This window comes from Saccostrea cucullata, unplaced genomic scaffold (assembly GCF_032062105.1).
Source record: "Saccostrea cucullata isolate Sc308-1 unplaced genomic scaffold, CSIRO_AGI_Scuc_v1 ctg9783, whole genome shotgun sequence".
NCBI classification, from domain to species: domain Eukaryota; kingdom Metazoa; phylum Mollusca; class Bivalvia; order Ostreida; family Ostreidae; genus Saccostrea; species Saccostrea cuccullata.
This window is the reverse complement of record NW_026935111.1, coordinates 18,382-44,263: the sequence shown is the minus strand read 5'-3', so window position 1 is coordinate 44,263 and position 25,882 is coordinate 18,382. Positions and strand designations below refer to the sequence as shown.

Sequence of the window (25,882 nt, the reverse complement as noted above, 5' to 3'; positions counted from 1 at the left end):
ATACAGATTTTGACATGTATTATTCTCTATGTGTTTACTATAATTTCATTTATTTATGAATTTATAATCCGAGGTTTGGTATTGTGTGAGTGTACAGTGTTTTCAATAAGATTTTCAATAGAAGGAAAAATAGATGGAATAGCAGGAAACCAGTCTCGGCGAGGGGTCAAGGGGCCGCCTGGCCCCCACATACAGGGCAGAGCCCTGGTAGAAAATGGGGGAGAGAGAGGCCGAGAGAAAATCAGCATTTTTGACTCATTTTCTTACCTCTCAGGCTATTAAAAAAGTACCATTTTTTCACATTCCTGTCACTATCAATTAGCAAATTTTACCTTAAAAAGCCAATTAGAAAACATTTTTTACCTTTTCACAGATTTGTTTGGCAGTTTTTGACAGACTGAGTTTTTTTTTCTTCTGAAAACTAAGTGTCTATACAAACATATAGACAACTTTAGTATGAAATTCTAGTACAGACAATTGTCTGTGGTAGAATATTATACTGAAAATTCTACATATTTGTCCATTTCACATAAATTAGTCAGGTCTTTTATTCAAAATTCAAAAAAAAAAATATTTAGTTAAAAATGTAATTTTTTTAACACTTGGTGATGTATAGTACCCTCCAAAAATTGAAATATTCTGCAATCTTAGACGTTTCATAAATTTATTTTAAAACTTATTTACTTTGGCATTTTCATTTGGTACAGATTGTCAGAACAAAATAATTAAGAAACTGGAATTTGATACAAAATACTAGTACATTAAAACCTTCCCAAATGTGAAAATGATACTGTTCCTGTATTTCAAGATATCTTTACACGAATAAATGAGAATAAAATTTTACATTTTCAGTGTTGAGGAAATTCTGCAAGAATTTCTACATGTACGTCTGAGTCACGATCAAAATAATAAGACTTTTATTCGTAATTATTACGTCTTAGCTTAACACTTGAGATTTTCAGTTTGAGGAAATTCTGTAAGAATTCAACATTTTTCGTAAGGTCTTAAAATTATATTTATTTGCTGTTTTTTTCCACCGAGGAACCCCTCACTTGATATTAAGGCTGCCGCAAAATCAATTTTCAATCAAAATTATAAAACACAAAAATTTCTTTTTGGAAGGGACCATTCTTTATGCCTCTTAATGTATGTGATCTCAAACGCATGTGTTACAGCAGCAGCAGCACGTTTCTCCACGACTTCGCTCAAATATTCGTTGTTCGCGCCGCCATTGCATGACACGATCGATCTAATCAAACTTCCTTGAAAAAAGAGCGCACTCAAGGGAAGCTACTCTAAATCATGGAAATAGTTGCGATAAAATCTATGGATTTCACGTATCAGCCCCGGCAAAATCTTAATGACGGAAATTTCATAGCCGGCAAAATTTCTCGTACAGGCGGTTAATTTTGCCGGTTGCCGGCTCTTATTGAAAACACTGAGTGTATATATTCTTGAGACAGACAGACAGACAAAGAGAGAGAGAGAGAGAAAGGAATCTGGGGGTCACCAAAGAGTTATCTGTAATTCCTGGTTAAAAAAAGAAGAAAACCTCTTAGGTTTATTTATCATGTTTCTAGAAGGGATGCTTATTTAAATCGTTTTGATCACCTTGATAAGACATTAACATCATTAAGCTAAAAAGATGATTAGTGATGTGTTCTCTGATCACAGCATGATGTTAAGAATTCTAATAACTTGAAAAAGTGACTGGAGGGGGGAGGGTATATACTTTTAAATTTTTTTTTTATTTTGTAGAATCTTAAGGAGATATTAATTAATCAAGAGCTGAATGATGTAAATTTTATACTTATTAAAGATCAAGGTTCTGTCTGGGAAGGGGGTTATATCAGGTTAACTTCACTTCCATTGGTGTTCAGCTGCAACAGTCATGAGTGACCTTTATACAACTTTTTGGATCCACATCACATAGATGTAAATATTTTGATCATTTCTTTCAACCACATATCCTGCATAGAACTTACTGAAGTAATTCATCTTCAGAGATAGATTTTTTTTCCAAATTTCTGAAAGATTAGGACTTCTGTGGGAACATATGCCAACTTTCAGTCGCAGATCAATATAACACCAACACATCTTAATCACAGTGATAGAGGGGCTGAAAAATTGTGTTGGGGGAGACATGAAAATATTTCCCAATTAGAAACAAAAATTTGACATGGCCGCCTCTATTTGACAGAAGCTTATCTCAGTAGATCCATGTGTCTGTGTTAAGTTCTATGGATGATGTTTTGATGTTCAGCCTCGAGATTAAAGGGCCTTTTTTGTCTTCAAATGTTATGTTGGGGAGGAAGAGCGTGTTGTCAGGGTCAAAAGAAGCTTAAGCCTTCTGCTTGTCAGGAAGAAATGTCAAAACATACAAAAGACCCAGAAGAAAATGAAGGAGAGAGAGGTAGAGAGATGAATGAGTGACTCACGCTATCAGACTTTGAGGTATTAATAGTAAACATGAAAGTCAATCTTGTAGACATAGCGAGCTCCCCGAAGCCGGGGATAATTATTTAATCAGGAAAAGATTTTCATTTAGATATCACGGATATATGAAATTATGATGGAGTATGTGTGTTTTTTATCTGAGACGGAGGGGGAGATGTTTTACATGGTTAATTTGAGGGATTCCTTTGTTGTGGGAATTAAGTCAGATCTTAGTTTACTGGGGGGAGATTATTGAGGAACAAGATTATATATTTTGTCTTATCTGCTGCTATAATCTCGTCTGATGTCAATACATTTTTATAAAATATTTCATGTACTTGTACATCTTCCACTTTGTAAGAAAATATTTTGATACTGCAATTTAGGAAATAGAATGAAGCATGGTGATTTGGAGAAGTATATACAATCGTAACCATAAATACAGGAAATGAGACAAGGGGGGGGGGGGGGGGGTAGTACACATTAAAGACTACACTATCCTTGATGAGAGCATTGTTAAGCTTTGTGAGGTACAATTTATCGTGATTTATAAACTGGCCAGTTATTGTAAGAAAAGGTTACTTATCAATATTTAACCTGACCAGCTATTTTAAGATTTAAACAGTTTCAGGGACATTGGTTGGAATTCATATTAGCTAGTAATTACGACTCTGATTGAACTGGGGTATATATGACCATATATCCAGATGATTGATTTAAAAAAAAATCAATTTCTGAAAGAGATTCATATTGACATAACAAACTTTTAAAAACCCAGCTATGGAGTTGCTTTGGTGTTTATAATTATAGTAACTGTAAACCAACATTTTTCACGACTTTAATTCACAATTTATGGGGGAAGGGGTAAACAAGTTTGTGACGATTAATTTTTTGATCTGTAGGTAATAGAATCAGACTTTGAATTGATCCATTCCAAAAATTTGAATCTACCCTACAATGCCTACATGTTATAACTTGGCTTCACTCACTGGCCAAGAGGGTTTGACAAGGAGAATATTTTATTAAAATGGTTTTACGCTGGAGTCAAATATATGTTGTTGCCTTGTTGGAGTATTTTTACTATCATCATAAGACATTGACCACAGCTTCTTAGATTTTAATAATTAGACACTTGTTTTCTTACAGAAATGTTTGGTCCAATGGGTCACTACATATCACGGATGTCCAGAACTCAGACAGGGGGCTCTACCAGTGTATGTCCAGTCTACCTAACCTAGGGACAATAGTCAGCAGAACCGCTAGTCTTAGGACAGCTTGTAAGTACTATATACAGGGTTATTTTTCCCCTTGTTATTTTCACCCTTTTACACTTGCTAACAATTTTGCCTGTTTTAAATTCGCCAAGTCATAGTTGCTGTTTAAGAAATTATACTTTGTTCTTTTGATTCGCACTGTTTTAAATTTGCCTACTTGAGACAAAGGCGAAAGGGCAAAAATTTCCATGTTTACAGAATATATACATGAGATTGAGGATAATAATGTGATTATACTATTTCAGCAAAGTGCCAACACTTTTTATTCAAACATCCACATAAGGAACACAAGTTTAAGATGCTGCATACAGGGAGATTTTTGCCCTATTTTATTTTCGCCTCTTTCACCCTACCCACAGTTGAGCAAATTTAAAACAGTGCAGACTTAAAGAACACAGTATAAAGTCTTAAACAGCATTGTGACTGGGCAAATTCAAAATGGGACAAAATTGTTGACAAAGTGTGAAAAGGCAAAAATAACACAGGACGAAAATAAAGTTAATATCCTGATTATCATATTAAAATTTTACAAATTTTCATATAGTAAAACTGTATTCCAAATTTATCAGTTATAGTAGCCTAGGTATACAGCAGAATGCATAGATCTCATGATTTTGTGAATTATAAAATTTAATTTAATATTGATTTATTTTGATTTGTAGATCTTTCAAGAAACTTCCTAATCCAGCCTCAGGATCTGACGATCTATCTCCAGGATGTCGCCATGTTTCAGTGTCGCGGCGACGGACTGCCCGCGCCAAATGTCACATGGTACAAAGACAACAGCGTGTTACGTGACGTCAAATCCAACATCCGGATTTATCCGGACGGGGTGTTGGAGATTAATCCTGTGGAGTTCGCGGACTTCGGAACGTACTACTGTCAGGTGGAGAACATAGAGAGGGGACGAAGCAGTCGTCTGGCCAAACTGGAACAGAACGGAAATATAGGTATGTCTAGTGATTCTTAAACAATGGGGGCTCAATATAAATGCGTCTAGCGATTATTAAACAATGGAGGCTAAATTTTTCATATAGGTACGACTAGCAATTCTTAAACAATATATTTAATGATAGTAAAGTCATAGAGGCTAGCTGTGATATAGATTCCACAGTGAAAGTGGATTTTTTTCTCTAAATTTCTTCATTAATTGTGTTTTTATTGTTTTCACAATTAATTGTTTTTCACTCTTTGTCTTAATTGTCTTCTTAATTAATTGTCAGTTGTCTTCTTCACAAGTTATTCTTTAATATACTTTATTGTTTTTTTTTATGTATATATGGTCTTTATGTTGATATTTCATACAGAGACATTTTTGTCCCCATTTTATTTTTGCCCCTTCCACCATTGTCACAAGTGACAAAATTCAAAACAGGGCAAATTCAAAGATCATAGAAACAATTTCTTACACAGAACTGTGACTGATCAAACTTAAAATGGGGTAAAATTGTTTTTTGCAATTTGTAAAAGGGCAAAAATGGCACTGGGCCATATATTATATTGTCTTCTACATTCATGTTGTGTATTGTCTGTGTTTTGTAGAATCTCTGAAGGAGGGCATGGCGCCGTCGTTTGTCATCACGCCCCTGGATACTCAGATACAGGAGGGGTCATCCACCGTTCTGTTCTGTGGGGCTAACGGGAGAGACCATCTCGGGAAGCAGCCGGTCATCACGTGGCTAAAGGACGGACTGACCATAGACTTCACGTAAATACACGAATACATCTAGTTCTTTTGTACCTTTAGTCAGTAGAATCCAGATACAGTAAAACATGCTTGATAAGAAGTGTCAGTATTGGCAATTTTGCTTTGTTATAAATGTCATTGATTATATCCATTAAATTTGAAATATGTTTAAAATCCAGTGGGAATAAAATTCTCTTCACTTCAAGCATCAATTTATTATCAGAGTGTTAACTATAAGCATGTTTTTCTGTAGGTATCCTTCAGATATGAGAAATCTTTTTGGCAGATTTAGCTATTCTATTTTAAAATTTTAATTGAGTATTGCATATTATTCATATTATTCAAAACAGCAATTAACAAAGTTTCGTCAATTATAGTAAGTAACATTATCTTCTAAATACTTTTCAATTGTATTTAAACATTTTAATTTCAAATAGCTAATAAAGCAGAGCATAATCTTGGGAAAGAAATTTTTTTCTTATACTTAGCTAGTTCTGCTTCCATCTGTTACTTTCTGTTTATTAATAAAAGGAAATTATTAAAACCTTTTTAAGCAATTAAGCTTAAGCTACTAATGATGCTGATCATGTCATTGTGATTTTAGATAAGGATTTTTCACACAAAAAATAAATGAAATAGATCTTATATTTTCAAAGTGGACACAAATAAGCACCCAAAATTATTTCACTTTGATTAAAACTACTATGATATCTGTAATATCTTAATAAGGAGCTTATTGTAATAAACTGTATGATATTAAGTAGAATGGTCTATATTTCAGGCTGACACAAGGCAGACTTCAGATGACAGGAGCCGGCAGTCTTCAGATTTTTAACGTCCAGAAATCAGATGCAGGGACGTACTCTTGTCGGCCCAGTAACATGGAGGACTCCATAGACTCGGAGGCCACACTGACTGTCCTAGGTAAAATAATCCAGCAGTATATTCTGCTACATTTTTTATTTCCAAGTCATCAACGAAAAATCTGTTGGTTACAAATGATTATAGTAAATTTTTATGATCATTACATGAAATGTCTATCATCTTGAGTTCATCTCTAGAATTTTAACAAAATGGAAGCATTTTATAAGCTGATGAGTTGATCTCTAGCATTTAGCATGTGTAACAATATGTCCATAGCTTCTTAAAAAACATCTTCACAGCAAGGACTTTATTTGTTCCGAAAAGAGAATTGTAATTCCCTTTCTGTTGAAATTGTGGGTACAGATCAATCACACAGAAAACATAGCAGTGTTGATGCAGGCTTTTCAAAGTGTTGCATTTCATTTTCTTTCAGATTTTTATTTCTTGTTTTATTTTTCAGTTCCACCCAAATTTCTGGTAAAGCCTGTAGATCGGCTGGCTGAGGAGAAGACGGACGCCATTTTTCGCTGTGAACTGGACGGTGCTCCTACCCCGGGAATCTATTGGACGAAGGACAGCAGCGCCATAGTAACCTCTGATTACGTCATTGAGGACGGGAGCGAGCTCAGGATTCTGGGATTGGTTCCGTCTGACGCTGGCTTCTATCAGTGTCATGGAAATAATGAGCTAGGGAGTATACAAGCTATAGCTCAGCTCGTGGTGTTACCAAATGGTAAGTTATAGATAGAAAGACTAACTCATATAAGGCTGAAAAAAATATTAATATGTTTGTTAATCCTGTAACATTTCCAAAAAAGAAGGGTTGGTAGGTCAAGAATTTTTTTCTCAACAAAAATAACCCAGCTTATTGTTTAAACAAACAAAAAAAAAGATCTTGGTTTCTACAGTACTTTGAATACTAAGAAGTAAAGTAAATCTGGGTATTATGCTAACCATCTTTGAATTATCTGTACATGAACTTTACCATTCCCTTCTATTTACAGGCCCTATTTCCTCGACAGACAGCTATCAGTTTTTTGGTCCGTACTCCAGTAACGGAGCAAATCTACCCAGGGAGCCATCCGATCTGTCAGCGGCCATCATATCTAAACGCTTCATCACGCTCCGCTGGACTCAGCCCAGTAATGGACAGGTGACCGGATACTCTGTCTTCTGGAAAGAACAGGGGTCAACAAGGTAGGGTCAAGGGTTAAAGGGTCAGGGATAAAAATAAAGTTATGCACGATGTATTGATTTAGTTGCTATGTCATTCAAAATATAATGTGTATGGAATCTTGAAAATCCTTTGATTCATCGCAATAGCCACAAAAAGGATATAATTTGTACCTTTAGATAATTATAATTAAATGTTATCAGATGAAACAGGATGATCTCTCAATACTGTATGTAAACTTTAAAAAGCGGGCTTCATATTTTTGTGGCTTTGGCTCAGACAACAATGCGCTAATTCATGAACACCGCTAAGAAATCATTTACATATACAATACACTTAACAGACATGTGTAGCACTAATTTATGATTACGCCAACAAATCCATACCCAGTGGTTATGCTTAATTTTGAATACACCAAATTATGTACACGTACAGTATTTTTATGTCCAAAAGATTTGCAAAGAGGTAAATTAATTTAGAACTAATAGAATATAAATGTACATTTTAGGTGCATTCAATCATAATGCTAGAAAATATACATGTATCAACCAAACAATTTTAATATATAACCTTGATAAAAATGAAAGACGTAAGAATTGGTTAATTTTAATTTCTCCAGAGAACGGATGCTGAACACGACTCACACTGAGGCCAATATCCCGAGATTGAAGCCAGACACGAGCTATGAGTTCCGAGTACGAACCGTAAACAACTACGGATTCAGCAGTAACTTCGCTCGTACTACAGTACGCACTGATAAAGATGGTGAGTGGGACAGTCTTAAATGAAATTAGGGAGTTTCTTGATGTGTACATTTTATTACATTACAGTTGCGGTACCCAACACCCCCTCTCCCATTACTCTAAGTATACATTTTATTACATTACAGTTGCTGTACCCAGCCCTGCGGTTGATGTGTCCGCAGTCCCTCAGTCTCCGAGCTCTATCCTCGTCTCCTGGAACCCTCCCCGTCAGCCCAAGGGACAAATCACCAAGTACCTGCTGATCTTCTCAGAGGCAGACAGCTCACACACGAGTCAGATCGAGGTCACAGACACCAAGAAGCTGCTGAGAGGTACGAATCTATAGTAATTAACTCTGGGGCAGTGAGCATTCAAATGAAATAGGGAGATGACAAACAGCAATCAATCTCAAACGTACTTTGAAATGACAAATTAGGAGCTTAGCAAATATCGGGACTGTAACAGCATCAGAGGTGGGAGCAGATGCCATGGAGGAGAAAGCATTGACCTGTCACACTTGCTTTATGATCGGTCTCATGATTGTGCGGTCATTTTGATTTTGTCAATATTCATGATCAGTGCGAGATAATCTTTGTATGTTATATAATAAATTGATGAATAGGAAATTTCATGATAACCTCTCCATCTTCTTTAGGGTTGATGGCCTTTAGGGAGTACACGTTCCACATCGTGGCTGTCAATGAGAATGGGGAGGGCATGAGTACCAGGGAAATCTCCGCCAAAACGTTCTCAGACAAACCTTCAGAGCCGCCACAGAATGCCACACTAGAGACGGCCAGTTCCACGGTACGTTTTGATATTTATACTGTGAAAACTGTCTGAGTATTATCTGATGTCTGGCTATCCATTTCATGGGGAATTCTGGAGTTCATTTTTATTCCCACTTTTACTTTTTTACATAGTCTTAACAATGTAGTATTTGACATTCTGTGTACTTCAACATAAAATTTGCCTTGCAGTGCAAGTCAAATTAGACAGGTTTCACTGTATTTTAAAAAACAAAGTTTCACTGTAGTAAACTATCTTAAAAACAGCAGGAATATCTTGAATTAAAGTGTTGTATTGATGTGTGTGTTTATACCTGTACTATTTATTTAGCTTATAAATACTCTGTTTTTTCCAGTCATTGATTGTGAGGTGGGATCCACCCCCCGCAGATCATCAGAACGGAATCATAACAGGATACAAAATCCGCTACAAGACGCGGGGGGCATCCAGGAACGGAGCTACAGTCACCACGGACGGAAACCGACGACTGTATGCTCTGACCAATCTGGAGAAAGATACGGAGTATCAGGTGCGGATCTCAGCGCTTACTGTGAACGGGAGCGGGCCGCTAACCCAGAAACTGTGGGCCACCACGTATAAAGACGACCTGGACGGTGAGTAGACAGACTTTTACCATGGGAACATGTCAACTCATAAGTTAAAGATTTAAAAGCTTTTTTGTATGTTTCAGATTGATTCTGTAAAATTTTTTACTAAATTTCATAAGTATAAAAGATAAAACTGTCATACCTAAAAGATATAATTTTAATTTGTTTGAATTGATTTCCTAATTTTTGAAATTATTTGTAACCATGTTTTATCACCACATTTCATAATTTCTATTAAACTCTAAACCAACAGTTATATATGTATTTGTCATCTTTTATTTATGATTCGTAAGTTTGAAATCAATTTCTAACAATTAATTTTTTGTGACTGAGGAAACATTTCTCTTCATATACCAAGTAAAATGATTTGTTTATGGCAATTTATATTCGTGATTTAAAGAAGTTTGCAGAACTCTTGGATATTTTTTCTCACTAAAATAATAGTAAATGTATACTGTATAGAATAATTGCTGTGTATAGATCACTGTACACAAAAGACAGATACTACTAGACATACATTTTATGCCATGTAAACTCTTTATTACTGTCTTGACAGAGTCTAAAGTCCCAGATGCCCCCCGCCGTGTCCACGTGACAACGGACGACACCTCTATACGTGTCTCCTGGTCTACCCCTCCCCCCGAGTCCAAGATCATGGTCAGGGGGTACATACTGGGCTGGGGGAAGGGCGTCCCTGACACCGAGAAGAGGCACTTCGGGCCGGAGACTCACGTCTTCACCATCAAAGATCTCTGTAAGTATACATATCATTACCATTACTTCTCAATAAATTAAATGACAGAATGATTTAATTTGATTACTAGTAATTGCGTATCTACAGTAAAACTCGTAGTATGAACACGGATAGTGCGAATTCATGGATAGAGCAAAGTTATTTTGTATCCCCAACTATACAAATTTAAGGAGTTCCTTATATGGATATAACGAATTATGGATATAGTGAAGGAATTTCACTGGTCCCAGTGACTTTGTTATAACAGAGTTTTACTGTGTTACATTAATATTTATGTTATGAACAACAGAAAATTATAATAAAATATTAAAGTATTTTGTTAAGTGGCATAATGAATCTGATTGTTTCATATTATCATGCAAGTTGAGGATGGATGAATGTGGTATTCAGGGCTAAACAGACAATTTTCTTCCAGCTACCTCTCCTATGATTGGGTCAGTAATATTAATATTTATGTGTACATAATTTTAGTGCCTTCGTCAGAGTATGTGATAACTGTCAAAGCTAAAAACAACAAAGGAGAGGGACCGCCCCGATACACCACTGCCACCACCACCAAAGAATCAGGTAAGATACCACATAAGATACCACCAAAGAATCAGGTAAGATACCACCTAAAATACCACCAAAGAATCAGGTAAGATACCACCTAAAATACCACCAAAGAATCAGGTAAGATACCACCTAAGATACCACATAACAGTGAGTTAACACTTAGAGTTAGAAAAGTAGATCATCTCTAGTTGCTCTACTGCTATCTTTGGAAAAAAAACAAGTAGAGGTGGGTTTTTCTTAATGGAGACCCTCTTTGACTGCAACATATATATCACTAGATAAACTTTGAGTTGTATTATTTTGAGTGTGTTGTGTTATTTTGAGTGTGTGGTATTACTTTGAATGTATTGTGTTCTTTTCCAGTGCATGAGTCAGTTCTACCCCTGATGCCACCAGTTGGCCTGAAGACACAAGTTTTATCTTCCACGACAATCGTCTTAATGTGGACCGACACCACACTGGGGGTCAATCAGATGGTTCAGGACACCCGCTACTACACAGTGAGGTATCGTGTGGCCACCAACGTGGAGAGTGAAAATAGCAGGTCAGTCTGTGTACAGATCATGTTGTAAGGTACTTCGTTGCCACCATCAGAATCAGAAAATTTTGTTTACAGTCAGATTTTTTTAAAACAAGTAACATAAACTCTGTAGAGCTTTTGACCTACGTGTAGAGTGAAAATAGTAGGTGAGCTTGTGTACAGATAATACTTTAAGGCATGGCATCCCCATGAAAGTAAAAAACAATTGGTACACATGTAGTAATTTACAGCTAGGGCTTTCAATAGAAATAGCTTGTACATTAACAGAATAAGGGGAAAGCTGGTGGAAATGATTTTGATTACAGATTATTTCTCAAATGAATATTTAGTTGGTAAAATCATGATAAAGCCAGGCAAAATTACCCATCACTGGCAAATTTTGGAAAATGACAGAGCTTTAACTGGCTTAGAAATACATGAACTGATGAAGGAGACATTGCCTCAAATCAAAATACAAGCAAAACATTGACTTCTCTAAGCCTTCATGAATTACTGTAACATTTAAGATACTGATACCAGAATTTTACCGACATTTATGGGTAACCATTTATATTTTAGATACCTGTACCAGAACTTTACAAACCCAAATGGGTTAGCGTTCTATTTTAGATACTGGTACCAGAACTTTACTGACATTAATGAGTTACCGTTTTATTTTAGATACTTGTACCAGAACTTTACCAACATTAATGAGTTGCCATTTTGTTTTAGATACTGGTACCAGAATTTTGCCAACATTTAATGGTTTACCGTTTTATTTTAGATACTGGTACCAGAACTTTACTGACCTTAATGGTTTACCGTTACATTTCAGATACTGGTACCAGAACTTTACTGACCTAAATGCCCATATAGACAGTCTGAAGCCAAACACCAGGTACGAGTTTGATGTCAAGGTCATCAAAGGTCGTCGACAGAGTCCCTGGAGCATGAAGGAAACCAACAGGACACAAGAAGCAGGTAAAACGCTGAATTTTTTAATCAACGGTTTTCACAAAAAAAATATTTTAGGATAGGCCCCCAAAAAATAATCAATAGTTTCTCAGGCACCGCCACATCAGTTCAAAAACGGCTGCATTGTTCAATTTTATTGACATATTGAAAAGAGAGATAACTCTTTAAAGCCTGCCTGCCACATTGAATTCTGATTTTTTTGGCATGAGAAACTATTGATTAATTTTTTGGGCCTTATAGTTGAATTTTTGGACATTTATATTATACATGTGCCTTAATTGACATATTTTGGGTCCTGCTGAATATTGTATCCTTATTTAGATACAGTGGAATTTCGTTATTAGGATGTTCATTTTGTCACTGTAAAATAACCTAATACCAAGGGCCATGTTATAAAAGGTGCTATCTTTAACAATGGGATTACATTGTAATATTTCATATTTTTAGCCCCAGGCTCTCCGCCACTAGATTTGACTCCAGTCCCCAAAGAAAATGACCCCCGAGCTGTGATCATGAACTGGCAACCCCCAGCCAAACCGAACGGACAAATCACAGGTAAGTCAAGGTCAGGTCATCAGGTGACATCAGAGGTCAAGGTCAGGTCATCAGGTGACCAGAAAAATTACAGGTAAATCATCATCAGGTTATAGGTATATCAACATCAGGAGTGAGATGACCGCAGATGTCAGTTGAGGAATTGTTTTTAAGTTTTGTGAGAGTTATTGGTTTGTAAATCACATTAAATTTTCACATGGCATATTTAATGAAACACGACTTATACAGATTGACCTGTGAAGTCTCTAAATGTTGAAAAATTAATTTAATGATAAGGGTTAATTTTCACATGGCATATTTAATGAAACACGACTTATACAGATTGACCTGTGAAGTCTCTAAATGTTGAAAAATTAATTTAATGATAAGGGTTATCAAATCATCAAAAGTGAATTAACAGGATCAACTTGATTTGTAGGATACCTGGTTTTCTATACGACGGATCCTAAACAAGAATTACGCGCGTGGGTGGTGGATGGAGTTCTGGAGGGGGACGAATTATCAGCGACGATAAAACGACTGACACCATCCACAACGTATTACTTCAAAGTACAGGCTCGGAACAGTAAAGGCTACGGACCGCTGTCTGAAACTGTCATCTACAAAACTCCCAAAGGTCAGTAAACAGACAACCAAGAGGTATTGGTGGGTCATTTGATACTTGAATAGCTTCAGGTAGGTCAAAAGAAAAACAGAAAAAAGTAAAAATCTCATTTAAACCCCAAGCTGGACTTATTTCAGCTGATTTTAGGAAATTATTTGAAAGTACATGTAGTTAGATCCTCATACATGAGATATCTTAAACAGTTAAAACATTTTATCTGAAGATTCATGTGTTGAATGTGGGAATTTAAGTTAACTACTTAATATTAGATCTCACAAAAGGGGGACAACCCTAATTGTGTACATCTACTGTTAAGACTTGATCATTTGAGATCTTTTGACCCATTCATATTATTTTTGACCTTTTCACATAATTTTTCACAAAATCCTTTAAGACCCAAACAAAATGATTGCATGGGTGAAAAGGCAAACTAGTGATGTCTTTTGTTTGTGTTGGGGTAGGGACATTAGGTTTGTTTTATGTAGATAAGACTGTATGCTTTTGTCTGGTTATGCACTGTTACAGCACGTGTACATGGTGATAGAATTTATTAAAAAGAAATTCATTATTTTTCATTTGATTTTGTTTATATATAACAATTATTGCAAAAAATGAATAGGTTGCCATATAATTGAAGGTGGTAGACATATATTAAAGGATTATATAGTTAACATGAAAAAAAAAAAGATTGAACTTTGAATCACACAAGAAATAGCTTGGATCTTGTAGAGATTGTTTATTTTTTTCTGTCAAAGAATTTGCTAAAGATTAAAATATCATTTACCTGATATTTCATGTAATGTGTCATTTTAATTTCATTAATATTTGACAGTGGTGTGAGAAAGATGTATACAATGTAAAAGAGATCCTCAAGAGTTCTCATATTCTATGTAGTTAAATATGGTTTTTCTTACAGATTTAAAATTCTTTTATGATAACTTTAAATTTTTCATACTATATTTTATTGAAATGTCATACATTTTATTATATGAATATGAAAACCACAATAGTATTTTTAAGATAAAGGAAATAAATGTATGTAGTCCCGGTATAAAAGAGAACATTGTGTGCTTGGTGAAGGGTACATTGGTCTTCCTCACAAAATATCTTTTATAAGTTATCTAAGATTTACTAAACCTTATATCTTTGTGTCATTGATTTTACAGTTAACCCTGATTATTAAATAAACATTTAGTTCCAGTTAAACGACCTTTAATTTCTCTAAGAAAATAAGATTGAACGAGGTGCTTGATAATCAATCAAAATTCAGGATCCTGAAAAATCTGGTTTGTGGGATGTAAGGCTATGGGTAAAAGTCGTACCAGTGAAATGTTATAGCCCTGAACTATAGTTTAGTGATGGTTATGTATATGGAGATCTTTTGTGAGGCGTTCCTGTACTGACACTGTTTACTAACCTTTGTAATGTTTGTGGCATGTTTTTAGCGGACGGCAGTGGTGGCGGTCAGATAAACCCCGAATATCCCCAACAGATCGACGGGAAAATCCCACCTCACAATAGTATACCACAGTCACCCAAACCAGAAGGTAAATATAGAACAGGAAAATCCCTCGCACAATAGTGTACCAGTCTCCCAAACCTGAAGATAAATATAGAACGGGAAAATCCCACCGCACAATAGTATACCACAGTCAGCTAAATCAGAAGGTAAATATAGAACTGGGAAATCCCACCTCACAATAGTATACCGCAGTCACCCAAACCAGAAGGTAAATATAGAACAGGAAAATCCAACCTCACAAAAGTATACCTCAGTCTCCCAAACCAGAAGGTAAATATAGAACAGGAAAATCCCACCTCACAATACTAAACCACAATCACCCAAACCAGAAGGTAAATATAGAACTGGAAAATCCCAACTCACAATAGTATACCACAGTCACCAAAAGCAGAAGGTAAATATAGAACGAGAAAATCCCACCTAACAATAGCATACTGCAGTTACCAAAACCAGAAGGTAAATATAGAACAGGAAAATCCCACCTCACAATAGTATACCACAGTCTCCCAAACCAGAAGGTAAATATAGAACAGGGAAATCCCACCGCACAATAGTATACCCCAGTCTCCCAAACCAGAAGGGACATATAGAACGGGAAAATCTTACCCGGCAATAGTATACCACAGTCTTCCTCAGCAGATAATGAAGGTAAATATTCCCACCTTACCTGGTTATAATTTTGGTAAGACCCAAGAATGCATGTTAAATAATAAGTAAGGGCTTAAATTATTTGGTGTTTGTCCAACTTTTGACATTTTTTTTAAGTAGAATGGTGATATACATTGGGCAAAATTACAAGACAGTAACTGTAGTCCTTTTCTTTTTAAAAGAAAGATTCGTTTGATATTCAGGCTTTTTGAAAAATTTCCTTTTAATATTAGTTTTTTTTTTCTTTTTTAAAGTTACCAAAATCGGAATGTCTTTCTGATTTTGTCTTTTTTTTTTTTTTTTTTTGAGTTAAAATAATTATGGTCAGGAATTAATAGACAAAAGAATAGTAAGGTATGGCAGTAAATATGTAAATTCTGAATTGTTAAATGTTATATCTTTGTACAGACAGTGGAAATAGTGACGGACGAAGGGGAAGTAACTCTGAAGGCGGGCTGCCTACGGGAATCATGAACATCATCATTGCGTCTGTCGTTGGGGCGACGTTCTGTATCATCATCATTGTTGTCGCCGTCATCTACTGCAAGAGACGTGACAATGAACAGAGACTAAAAAGACAGTATGTATTACAACAACCCAATGATACTCATCAGAGTTAAATATGCAAAGTTATTCACTTATTAGTCCCCTACCGGTGAAACCGGAGGGGACTATAGGTTTCCTCTGCGTCTGTCCGTCCGTCCGTCCGTCTGTCTGTCTGTCTCCGTCAGTCTGTCCCACTTGGTTTTTCACACTTTTTTTCTAAACGCTTTCAGATATTGAGCTGAATTTTGGTATGCGAGTGTATCTTAATGAGTTACAGATCAAGTTTGAATTTCGCTACGCTTCATTGATTTTTTAAAAAATTATGGCATTTTGAATATTTTTCATAATCGCTTAATTAAGATCGGGTTCGAACTGCGCAAACTTCCGATTGTCGACAAAAATATGAAGCGAGGAAAAGACGGTGGAGAAATGAGTTGAATTTTCGTCTTAATGTGGATTATTTTATTGGTTTTAAGGCATTTACAACTTGAAAATCTTTCAGTTTGACCTTGCACATGACTTTTGCATATTATAAAATGACATCCTAAAGAAAAAGGGGAACCCGGTAGGGGACATGTATTGCTTATGCAATACTCTCAGAATGCTTGTTGAAAGTGTGAAAATCTGAATTTCATTATTTTAAGATTTTTTTTTTCCATTGGATAAGAAATTGTCATGCTATTTGTAAATCATCAAATATGTTCAGGCTCTTCTTTGAATTCAAACATTATATTTGTCATGTAATTAAAAAGAAATTTTCAGTGCTTAACATTAGTTCATGAACTTTCTAACTTGTAAAACTTACTAATATCTTGCAGAGCTCAACAGAATCAGCAATCTCCACTGAAGGCTAAAGGTCAAGGTCGTGACCTTAAACCCCCTGACCTCTGGATCCATGACAACATGGAGATGAAGAACATAGACAAAGGTCAGAGAAGCGAGTCGACCTTGACAATGAGCACAACTCGCCGGAGTTCTAATGATTACAGATCGATGGATGATCTTCCACCTTACCATGAGGAGAGAAGTAAGACTTAAAATCAAAGTTAATTCAAGTGAAAATTTTATGTTTCTTGACAACAGGAACAGAGAATTCAAGTAATGGACAGAGATTACAAATAAAATTTGAACAATCTTTCAATTTGACTAAAGCATGTTAAAACATTATAAATTTTTCATTGTCTTGTTAACTAGATGAGATGTACTATCATCCACCATCTGATCACGAAGAACGGGAGAGGTTCCTGCCCCCCAGACAACCTAACCCCGGGATAATCCGCCCCAAGGCCACCAAACCTCTCATGATTTCTGTTGATGCTCAGCCACCACCCAGGGAACGTAAGAAAAAAAATATAGGACTATAGGATAGAAACAGTATCAAAAGTCTATTAAACAATGCTAATATAATGCTCTCTTTTCTAGCTATAGCCATGGTGACGGCTCTACCTAATGGAGCGTTGAACATGGACCGTGGAGAGGCGGGGATGTTATCACGGCCGGGATTTCCCCGGACCCAGTACAACATGCAGTACACCAGTGGAGGGGGACCCAGGGTCAATGCTGGGGATCTACCTCAACCCCCACCAAGTAAGTGTGAAGTGTGACCCCCTCTACCCCTCCAAGACCCTCAGATTGTCCCAGACAGCATACTCTGCCCACATTTTAGTAAAAACATCCCAAGTAATTGTTTGTAAACTTCCTCTTCTCTTATCTAGTCTGACCATAATAACCATAAACAGTAACTAGAGAGAAAGCCAAACTAAGACATGTTTAAGTAATACCTTGTGTTAGAGTGACAAATTTCCCAGGCCCCTTTCTTTAACCTCTTAAATACTTTCCAGAGCAAGAGAGCAGCCTCTTCTTAGGCCAAAAAAAATTAATAAATAGTTTCTCAGGCACCGCCGCATCAGTTCAAAAACGGCCGCATTGATCAATTTTATTGACATATTGAAAAGGGAAATAACTCGATTTTCTATTTTTCCAAGTTGAAAAAGAAAATCGAGTTATTCCCCTTTTCATAAATGCTAAGAAAGACGTTTTTATTAGAAAAACAATATATTTTCTAAATCTAAAGTATTTTATCAGTTAACTTTTAAATAAATGTTTGGAATTACATTATTTAATGTTGAATACATGTTATAACTAATTTTAGAGAACAAAACTTAAGAATTAGTAGATATTATCATTTAACTGCACAAATGACTTATAAAAAAGGTGCAAAACCTGTTTCAAAAAAAAGCCTGCCTGCTGCATTGAATTTTGAATTTTTTGGCCTGAGAAACAATTTATTAATTTTTTTTGGCCTTATACACTCATAAAAATGAAGATGCCCGCCCCTCAGACACACATACTGATTGTGGTCCTCCACTGTCCCACTCCCTCTCTTGTTATAACCCAGAGAGTAAGCCCAGTCTACACACAATTCAACACATTTATGAACACTCCTTTTAACAGTGGTAAAAGCTGTGTCAAACAAGCATTTTGTGAAACAATTGGAACTCGTTGAACATTTTTTTTTCTCTTTCATATAAAGAACCTTAGGGGTAGGAATACAACTACAAATTGCCACAGGTTTGTCCCACCATAAGTGGTTGAACCTCAAACAAAACCGAAATGAAATAGGCCTGATTTCTTCTGACAATTTTTTTTCTACTATATATTGTGTAGAGCTGCATGGTTTACGTTTTGTTTCCTTTTCTTTGTAGTTCAAGCATTTCCTGTAGAGTATGCATGTAAGTGTCTCACTATTAACTTATATACAGCTCAGTTAAGGTGGAACACATCCTCTGCCAAGGGAGATAACTCTTGATCAATCACCATGCTTACTTTAGATAAATATTTATTTTCAAATGTTTGGTAAATTTATTGTACTGAATCAGCTAGGAATTTCATTTCTCAATATTCTTTTGAGAAAATTACAAAATAAAAAAGTGGGGTGTTCTCCTTCAACAGACCCGAGTTAATTTTAATTAACCATTAGCCATTTGCTCTATTCATTGTTTTTTTTTTCTGCTATGAAGTTGTAGAATTTTAATCATTTTCCTTGACAAATTTGCACACTATATATTAGTTTTATGAGTAATTTGATAAAACACTTTTTCAAAAAGTTTGAAATTCCTTTCTGTAGTTTGTGTGTGCGAGTTGTTAGAATTTTCAGTTTTTGATTTCATATTTTTTTTAATTGACAATAAGTGCCCAACAAGTGCCCAGCAAATTTTTCCAACTGCAAAGCATAAAATGCAATTTAGATTGATTGAACTAATTAAGCCTGTTATACAACTGTTTATTTAGTGTTTGGTATAAATCTGTATGTTTTTCTTCTTTCCTTATTTTTTTTTCTATAGCCTTGTTCCAGCAGTTTATATTTAATTTTTTTGTTGTGACGATTTCCTGATATTTTTTTGCTGTGACGATTTCCTGATATTTTTGCTTCGCAGACAAACGTCCCGCTTTTGATGATGACGATAGCTCCAGCTTACACAGTTGTCATGACGACCATTCCTTTTCCAGTAGATCCATTGGCTATGGCATGTATCCCTCTGTCTGTCTGTCTGTCTGTAATGTATCCCTCTGTCTGTCTGTCTGTCTGTAATGTATCCCTCTGTCTGTCTGTCTGTCTGTAACATATTCCCGTTGTCAGTCTCTATATCTATATTGTATTCCCTTTAACGGTCTGTCTGTAAATATTAACATTTCTTCAGTAGTAGTTAATGGATTTAAAAAAAAAAAATTCAGTTTAGTTTAGTTCTATTAGAGTTAACTTAATCATTCTATCTGAATTAACAAATTGTAATTTTTCCCCCTGTATTATCAAATGGGTTTTTCATTCCAGGGTATTTTATTTTGACAATATTTACTGTAACATCTTTGTCCTAGAAATAGGTTTTGCTCTTTGTAACCTATGAATTATATATTATCAATATATAACAGTTTAATAATCATTGCATTACTCAATATCTGAAACATAAGCTTAATATATAAACACATTTTAATTTGACCTATCGGTGACCTTCGGGTAGCCCCATCATATCAATCAATCATCTGCAGCCCTTTATCCTTCAAATGCTTTTCTCATTTACATATCATTTATCTTATCAATACCATTTTTAAATTTTAGCTTTAACTGTTGTGCATTTTATTTTTTATTGATGGTATTGTAATTCCTTGCTTTTATTTGATATTGTAGTTTTGCTATTTTTAGTTTTGACCTTTTGACCCCTCCCTCCCTTTTCAGGCCAGAGGCCCCCTGACTGTCACTCCTTGGGTCAAGGTCAGCCTATGGCTGTCATATCGCCCGGACAACACGAGTTTGACGGTTACCGAAGTCTGCCCCGAGGAAACCGACCAATGAGAAGCTTTACATCCCCGAACCCCCATAATTACCCCAAACCGTTGTCAGGGGTTCATCACCATAGCACCCCAAAACATCAGATAGGTAAGACGGGAAACCCCCAGTTGCCATGTAAATGGTGTCAATGTTAAGGGGAAAAGTCAAGTAATGAACCCTCAAACCGAAAAGCTGGAATTTTATGAAGCATAAAGCATGTCAAGCATTGAACAATAAATTATCTACAGAGAGGTGTAAACTAAAATTTTTTAAAGAAATACAAGCTGGAATAAATAGTAAGATTCAAAATAAGCCTTTTCTAAGCTATTTTGCACAAAAAAGTGATTATGGGGATAAATTAAAGACTCCTCACCACTAGAAATGAGGTAGATTTAGGTAACACTTCAAGGAAGAATTTTTCTATTTTGATACTCTTTTTGGATGTGTGATTTGGCATTCCTTTTTACAAAATACTTTGGGGCTTATATTTTTCTTTGGATTCCTCATATAGAGGCATCCTTATCTATTTGTAAAGAAATGAAAAAGGATAAGATGAGGGACATAGATCAATCTCATACATCCTATACTCATGTATAGAGTATAAGCAACAAGAATAAAGTGCAGGACAGTCTTCCCCTGTTTAAACAAGAAAGGGGGAGGGGGTTCAGGTGCCAAGGAGAAGTAAGCATTCCCTGCCAACCAGTAACCTTTTAAACCCTCTAATGATAAGTTAAAACTACTACAATGAATTTCACAGCAGTTGATATAAAACATGACTGTTTAGCTTCAACCCAAGGCAGGCTGCCTTTCTTAACAGTCTGTCTTTGAGATTAGATGCTAAAAATGGGTCCAGTGTTATGACACATCTTTGCTATCCAAGGGTTTCTAATCCAAATTTGGATTTTTTTTTTATCACAAAACGGTTGCCAGCGAAGATATGCCATGGTTCGCTTAGACATCCAAAGGGCTTTTATTGCTCAATGGCACCAAATGAGAAGTCAAGATTTAAATTTGAAGCCCTTCACCATATTGTGTGAGCTCTTTTTTAAGTAAACAAATTTTTCTAGTGATGAAAAAAAGAGAAAAAAATTGCTTTATGAAAGGACCCCAAGATTTGTGAAATGCAAGGATTTTGATCAAATATCTCCAGAGATTTATTATGTGTCCTGTGTCTTCATTTTTGCATGCTTTAACTAGAATGTATTGAATTTAGCTAGCCTTCATTTATGAGCTTAACATTGCTTAATGAGATATAACTACAAACATATATTGTATCCCTTCATTTTAAAAATTGGGATAGGTTCAAAAATTTTTGTTCCAGTATGGATGCAATTTTCTAATATCAAAAAAGATCTGTCATATATGAATTTTGCTTTTTTTTTTCTTTGTAATGTTTTTTTTATCTCAATGTTGTGCTCAAAGGTGGTTGGCCAAATTGTCATTGCATGTAGTTTTCATAGCTTTGCTGCATGTGTAAAAATGTACCACCTACTTTTGTTTTTTACCTGTTTACTTTTCAGAAAATTGTTGTTTTAAATACATTCAAGAAAGAAAATAGGATACTTGTGTCTCAAGAATTTGGCTGAAATTACAAAACATACAGTGCATGAAAATGCATGGAAAACACAGATTTGAAGTTAAAATTATAAAAATTCAATGATGCAAAAATGACCCATAGAATATATTATATAAGGTACAAATAAAGATTCAGGTGCATACATTGCTGCAACAGGAGAAACTAAAATATTGCTGAGATAGAAATTAATTAAACCTAATGCTTATTTTTTTTTTTCAATAAAACAGGTATTTAGACAAAACAAAATTTTGTTTAATTCTAAAGCCTTGCAACAGCGAAGTTATCTAAATAAATTCATTTAACAAACACACCACACCCAAATACCTAAATACTACAACAGTAAAATCACTATAAACATTATTTTAAATAGAAAATTTCTAATTTTTTAAACATGTTTTTGATGTGGAAATAAAAAGCAGATAATTTATATGACTCACTGGTATAAGGCAAGGATACCCATTTTAAGTGAGATTGTTAAAGTATTTTAAAATTGTTCCTCCTTTTCTCTGAGACAAAAGTGCACTCCTTGGAATGGAAAATTTTTATTTGTATATCTGACCTTTGCATTCTTTTCCTGTTTTAGTAAAACCACAGCAATCTCCATATAAGAAGGCAGGGCCACCATTATCAGCTGTACCTGTAAAACCTCGTGCCATACCCGTCATAAAACCAAAGGCTCCAGACGTCGTACTGAAAGCAGGGGCTGACCCAGACATACAGGTAAAATAAGGGGGGGGGTGGTTAAAATAGAAACATAATCAGATTAAAAATTAAAAATTTCAAGTTTGCCTCAGTTTTAGGAGAGAATTACATGTACAATTACATCTACATACTGGACAGAAATCAGCATTATTGTTTTAAATTAATTTTAAGAGTGCCTTCTGTAAGGAAACTTTCCCCAGATGTTCTTTGGAATGTTCCTTGACATGTGTATTATATTGATGAAATTAAGATATAGTATTTAAACTACATGTACCTTGTTTTGTTTTTGTTTTCCACAGAAATCAGAGAGCACAGAAGAATTATCTGCTGAAATGGCGAACCTGGATTGTTTAATGAAAGACTTGAATGCCATTACCCAGCAGAACTTTGAAGTGTAGCCTCGTTCTTAGTCAGCTAATGTAGTGTAGTGTTAAATAAACCCAGAAAATTCTTCAATCCCAGGAAACGAAATATTCTTAGTATAATACAGGAAAACCTGGGTGAAGATTCTACTACAAGATTTTGTGGATTAAGGTGTCACCCTTGTACAATTGTACTGGTGGGAGAAAGTGATGTTAAATAAACGTCTTTGGGCATCTATTTGGAACTCTCCACTTGGAGTAATTCAATAATGTCAAAATGGAATGAAAAAGTCAGTTTATCAGTAATCAAATTGCATTGAAAATGGAATTAAACAAGCATTTTTGGCTTGAGGTAGTGAAGTGAATTTTCAAAATAAGGACATTTTTAAGTGAACGTGAAATAAGAGCAGTATGTGATCCAAATTGGAAAGTCCAACTCTGTGAAATATGAGTGGTTACTGCTTGAAGAAGTAAAAAGGAAAGTGAAATTTCTGTTAATTAACACACTCATTAATTAATCAACAAATACAGTAGTAAATCTGTAGAAGAATATATCAATGTTCTTCTTTGCCAACAGATGCCATATTAAACTGATCATTTGACTTGTATAACAAAGAATGTGGAAGTATGAACCACCTGAATCGGCCTCATTCTCACGTCGCCTCACTTTAGTCTAGATAAGTCAATGTGAGAGAGACGGCCAGAACATTGTTGTTTTTTGGTGCCTGCATTGTAAGAAAGAGATTGTCATTTCATACATATACATTTGTGATAATGTAAAAAATAATTATCATGAAGAAACATTTTGTCATTTTAAGCCAAAAATCCAACCTTCATTGAAGATATCCTGATATTATCAATAACAAAGTGTTTTTAGAATTCTTAAAACCATGTGTCAAACCTTAGCCATATACACCTGCAGTGTATATCTCTCATGAATAGACCAATTTTTTTGTATTTTTTCAAAGCCTTGTTTTTTCGGCAAAACATGGATCTTTATTACGCTTTAAATATGTTGTAAATACAAAAATTATTAAGGAGAATGAAATCAAATTTGTCATTTTTAGGTCACTTAAACAAGGATTATATTGTGTAACATAGATCCCTTGTGTTTTGTGACTGGTTAGTGGTGCTATTTTTAGTAACATCATCAACACTTTGACCTAGAATTATAGTTACCTTTATTTATGTTTTCTTTTAGAGGGAGGTCCTTTGTTTACAAAATTTGAGTATAAATATTACACAAAGCAGGAGAGAATATCTTATTGAACACAGACCCCGACTCAGATGTTTGTTTTTTTTTTATAGATCTGTACTGCTGATATCTTGTTTATCATTTTGTATATGTCTGTATTATTTTGCCACAAACATATGTACTTAATCATTTTTAATGTAAAACTGTTGTGTTTTTTATTTTACATTTGTGTTAATTGATAAATACATCATAGTAGTTTAATAATGTAAACTGGCAAAGACAAATTGCTCTTGTATTGACAACATGGAATCTTCATTTGTAATGAATTTAATGTTGTAATGCACCTTGGTTTATATTTTTCTTTGCACAATTGGAAGTTGATGGTTTCAACTCTTTTCTTTAAATTTCACCATAAAATAAGCTTTTTTAATCTATAGACTTGAAAAATGTTCTTATTGTCACAAAATGTAAATCCTGGATTTTAAGAATTTTTTTACTGAAGTAAGTATAATGGAAAGTTTCCTGTTTTTATTACTCCCATTTCTCTTTTACACATAAACCACTCTTCTTTACATTTGTAAGTGAAATGTTTAACTTGGATACATTTTAGATATTTTTTTATATATCATTTGCTTTATGTCAAAGGTTGTGTACTCGTTATTTATAGAAATGCATTGTGTTTTACACATTTTTTTTGTTTTCAATACGTAGTTGTATTTTATACTTAGTACTTTAATCATGTGACGTCACGTTTGATGACGTCACAAGTGATGAATATTGCTTTTGGTTGTGTTTGTGTTTTTGTAGACATTTTGACCTTGAACAAAACATCTTTTTTCAATAAATTATCATAATTACTCTGTGTTCTATTGACTGAGGTATCTTTTCGAATATTGACATAGAAATACCATGTTTAATACAAGGTTGATAAATGAAATTTATGTGAGAGCATCCTCAAATGGCGTTAATTTAAATATGTTCAAATCATTAAGAGTTCAAAACAGCAGGGTCATCCTGCATCGTAACTAAATGCTCAAGTGAAACTTCTAACACCATATTTCCTAGTTTTGTACTAAGATGCTCATATGGTACAAAATTCATTGAAAATGAAAGAGATTATGTCCAAGTTTTATCTTTAATATTTATTGGCTTTTACAAAGGATGTATGTTTAAAATGTTAAAATTACAATGTCTTGGTATAACATGAAAATTATTAATAAAAAAATATTGTTTAAAAATATGTTAGGAAATTGAAAAAGATACAGGAATCTCAAGAGAGCTGGAAGGAACATTTGTGGAACATTTTTAGACTGAATTGATCTCTTTAAAAAAAAAAAAAAGCTCCATAAAAAGCTAAACAAAAATTATCAAATTTAAAGACTAATATGTATGAAATTTTTCTTAGCTTAATGATACTTGACAAATAACATAACATACATATTTAAAAAATCAAGTTATATCTGAAG

General features: G+C 34.7%; 1 protein-coding gene across 7 annotated transcripts in view; it reads left to right on the top strand.

Moving 5' to 3' along the window:
• LOC134241894 (neogenin-like) overlaps positions 1-25,273 on the top strand; it is a 30,437-nt gene extending 5,164 nt beyond the window's left edge. The window contains exons 3-28 of one of the 7 annotated variants that reach the window (XM_062723906.1): positions 3,583-3,713; positions 4,373-4,660; positions 5,253-5,418; positions 6,179-6,321; positions 6,722-6,994; positions 7,266-7,458; positions 8,055-8,200; positions 8,325-8,510; positions 8,834-8,985; positions 9,323-9,581; positions 10,132-10,329; positions 10,801-10,896; positions 11,248-11,428; positions 12,240-12,385; positions 12,827-12,934; positions 13,353-13,550; positions 14,984-15,085; positions 16,117-16,288; positions 17,073-17,281; positions 17,449-17,592; positions 17,677-17,841; positions 18,960-18,986; positions 19,692-19,781; positions 20,489-20,689; positions 22,741-22,877; positions 23,159-25,273. In XM_062723906.1, the coding sequence (XP_062579890.1) occupies positions 3,583-3,713; positions 4,373-4,660; positions 5,253-5,418; positions 6,179-6,321; positions 6,722-6,994; positions 7,266-7,458; positions 8,055-8,200; positions 8,325-8,510; positions 8,834-8,985; positions 9,323-9,581; positions 10,132-10,329; positions 10,801-10,896; positions 11,248-11,428; positions 12,240-12,385; positions 12,827-12,934; positions 13,353-13,550; positions 14,984-15,085; positions 16,117-16,288; positions 17,073-17,281; positions 17,449-17,592; positions 17,677-17,841; positions 18,960-18,986; positions 19,692-19,781; positions 20,489-20,689; positions 22,741-22,877; positions 23,159-23,257 (4,210 nt within the window). In that variant the 3' untranslated portion in view covers positions 23,258-25,273. The remainder of the gene's footprint in view (positions 1-3,582; positions 3,714-4,372; positions 4,661-5,252; positions 5,419-6,178; positions 6,322-6,721; positions 6,995-7,265; positions 7,459-8,054; positions 8,201-8,324; positions 8,511-8,833; positions 8,986-9,322; positions 9,582-10,131; positions 10,330-10,800; positions 10,897-11,247; positions 11,429-12,239; positions 12,386-12,826; positions 12,935-13,352; positions 13,551-14,983; positions 15,086-16,116; positions 16,289-17,072; positions 17,282-17,448; positions 17,593-17,676; positions 17,842-18,959; positions 18,987-19,691; positions 19,782-20,488; positions 20,690-22,740; positions 22,878-23,158) is intronic. The other 6 variants (XM_062723908.1, XM_062723907.1, XM_062723910.1 and 3 more) reach the window with 6 other exon arrangements.
• The last annotated feature ends 609 nt before the right edge of the window (positions 25,274-25,882 follow it).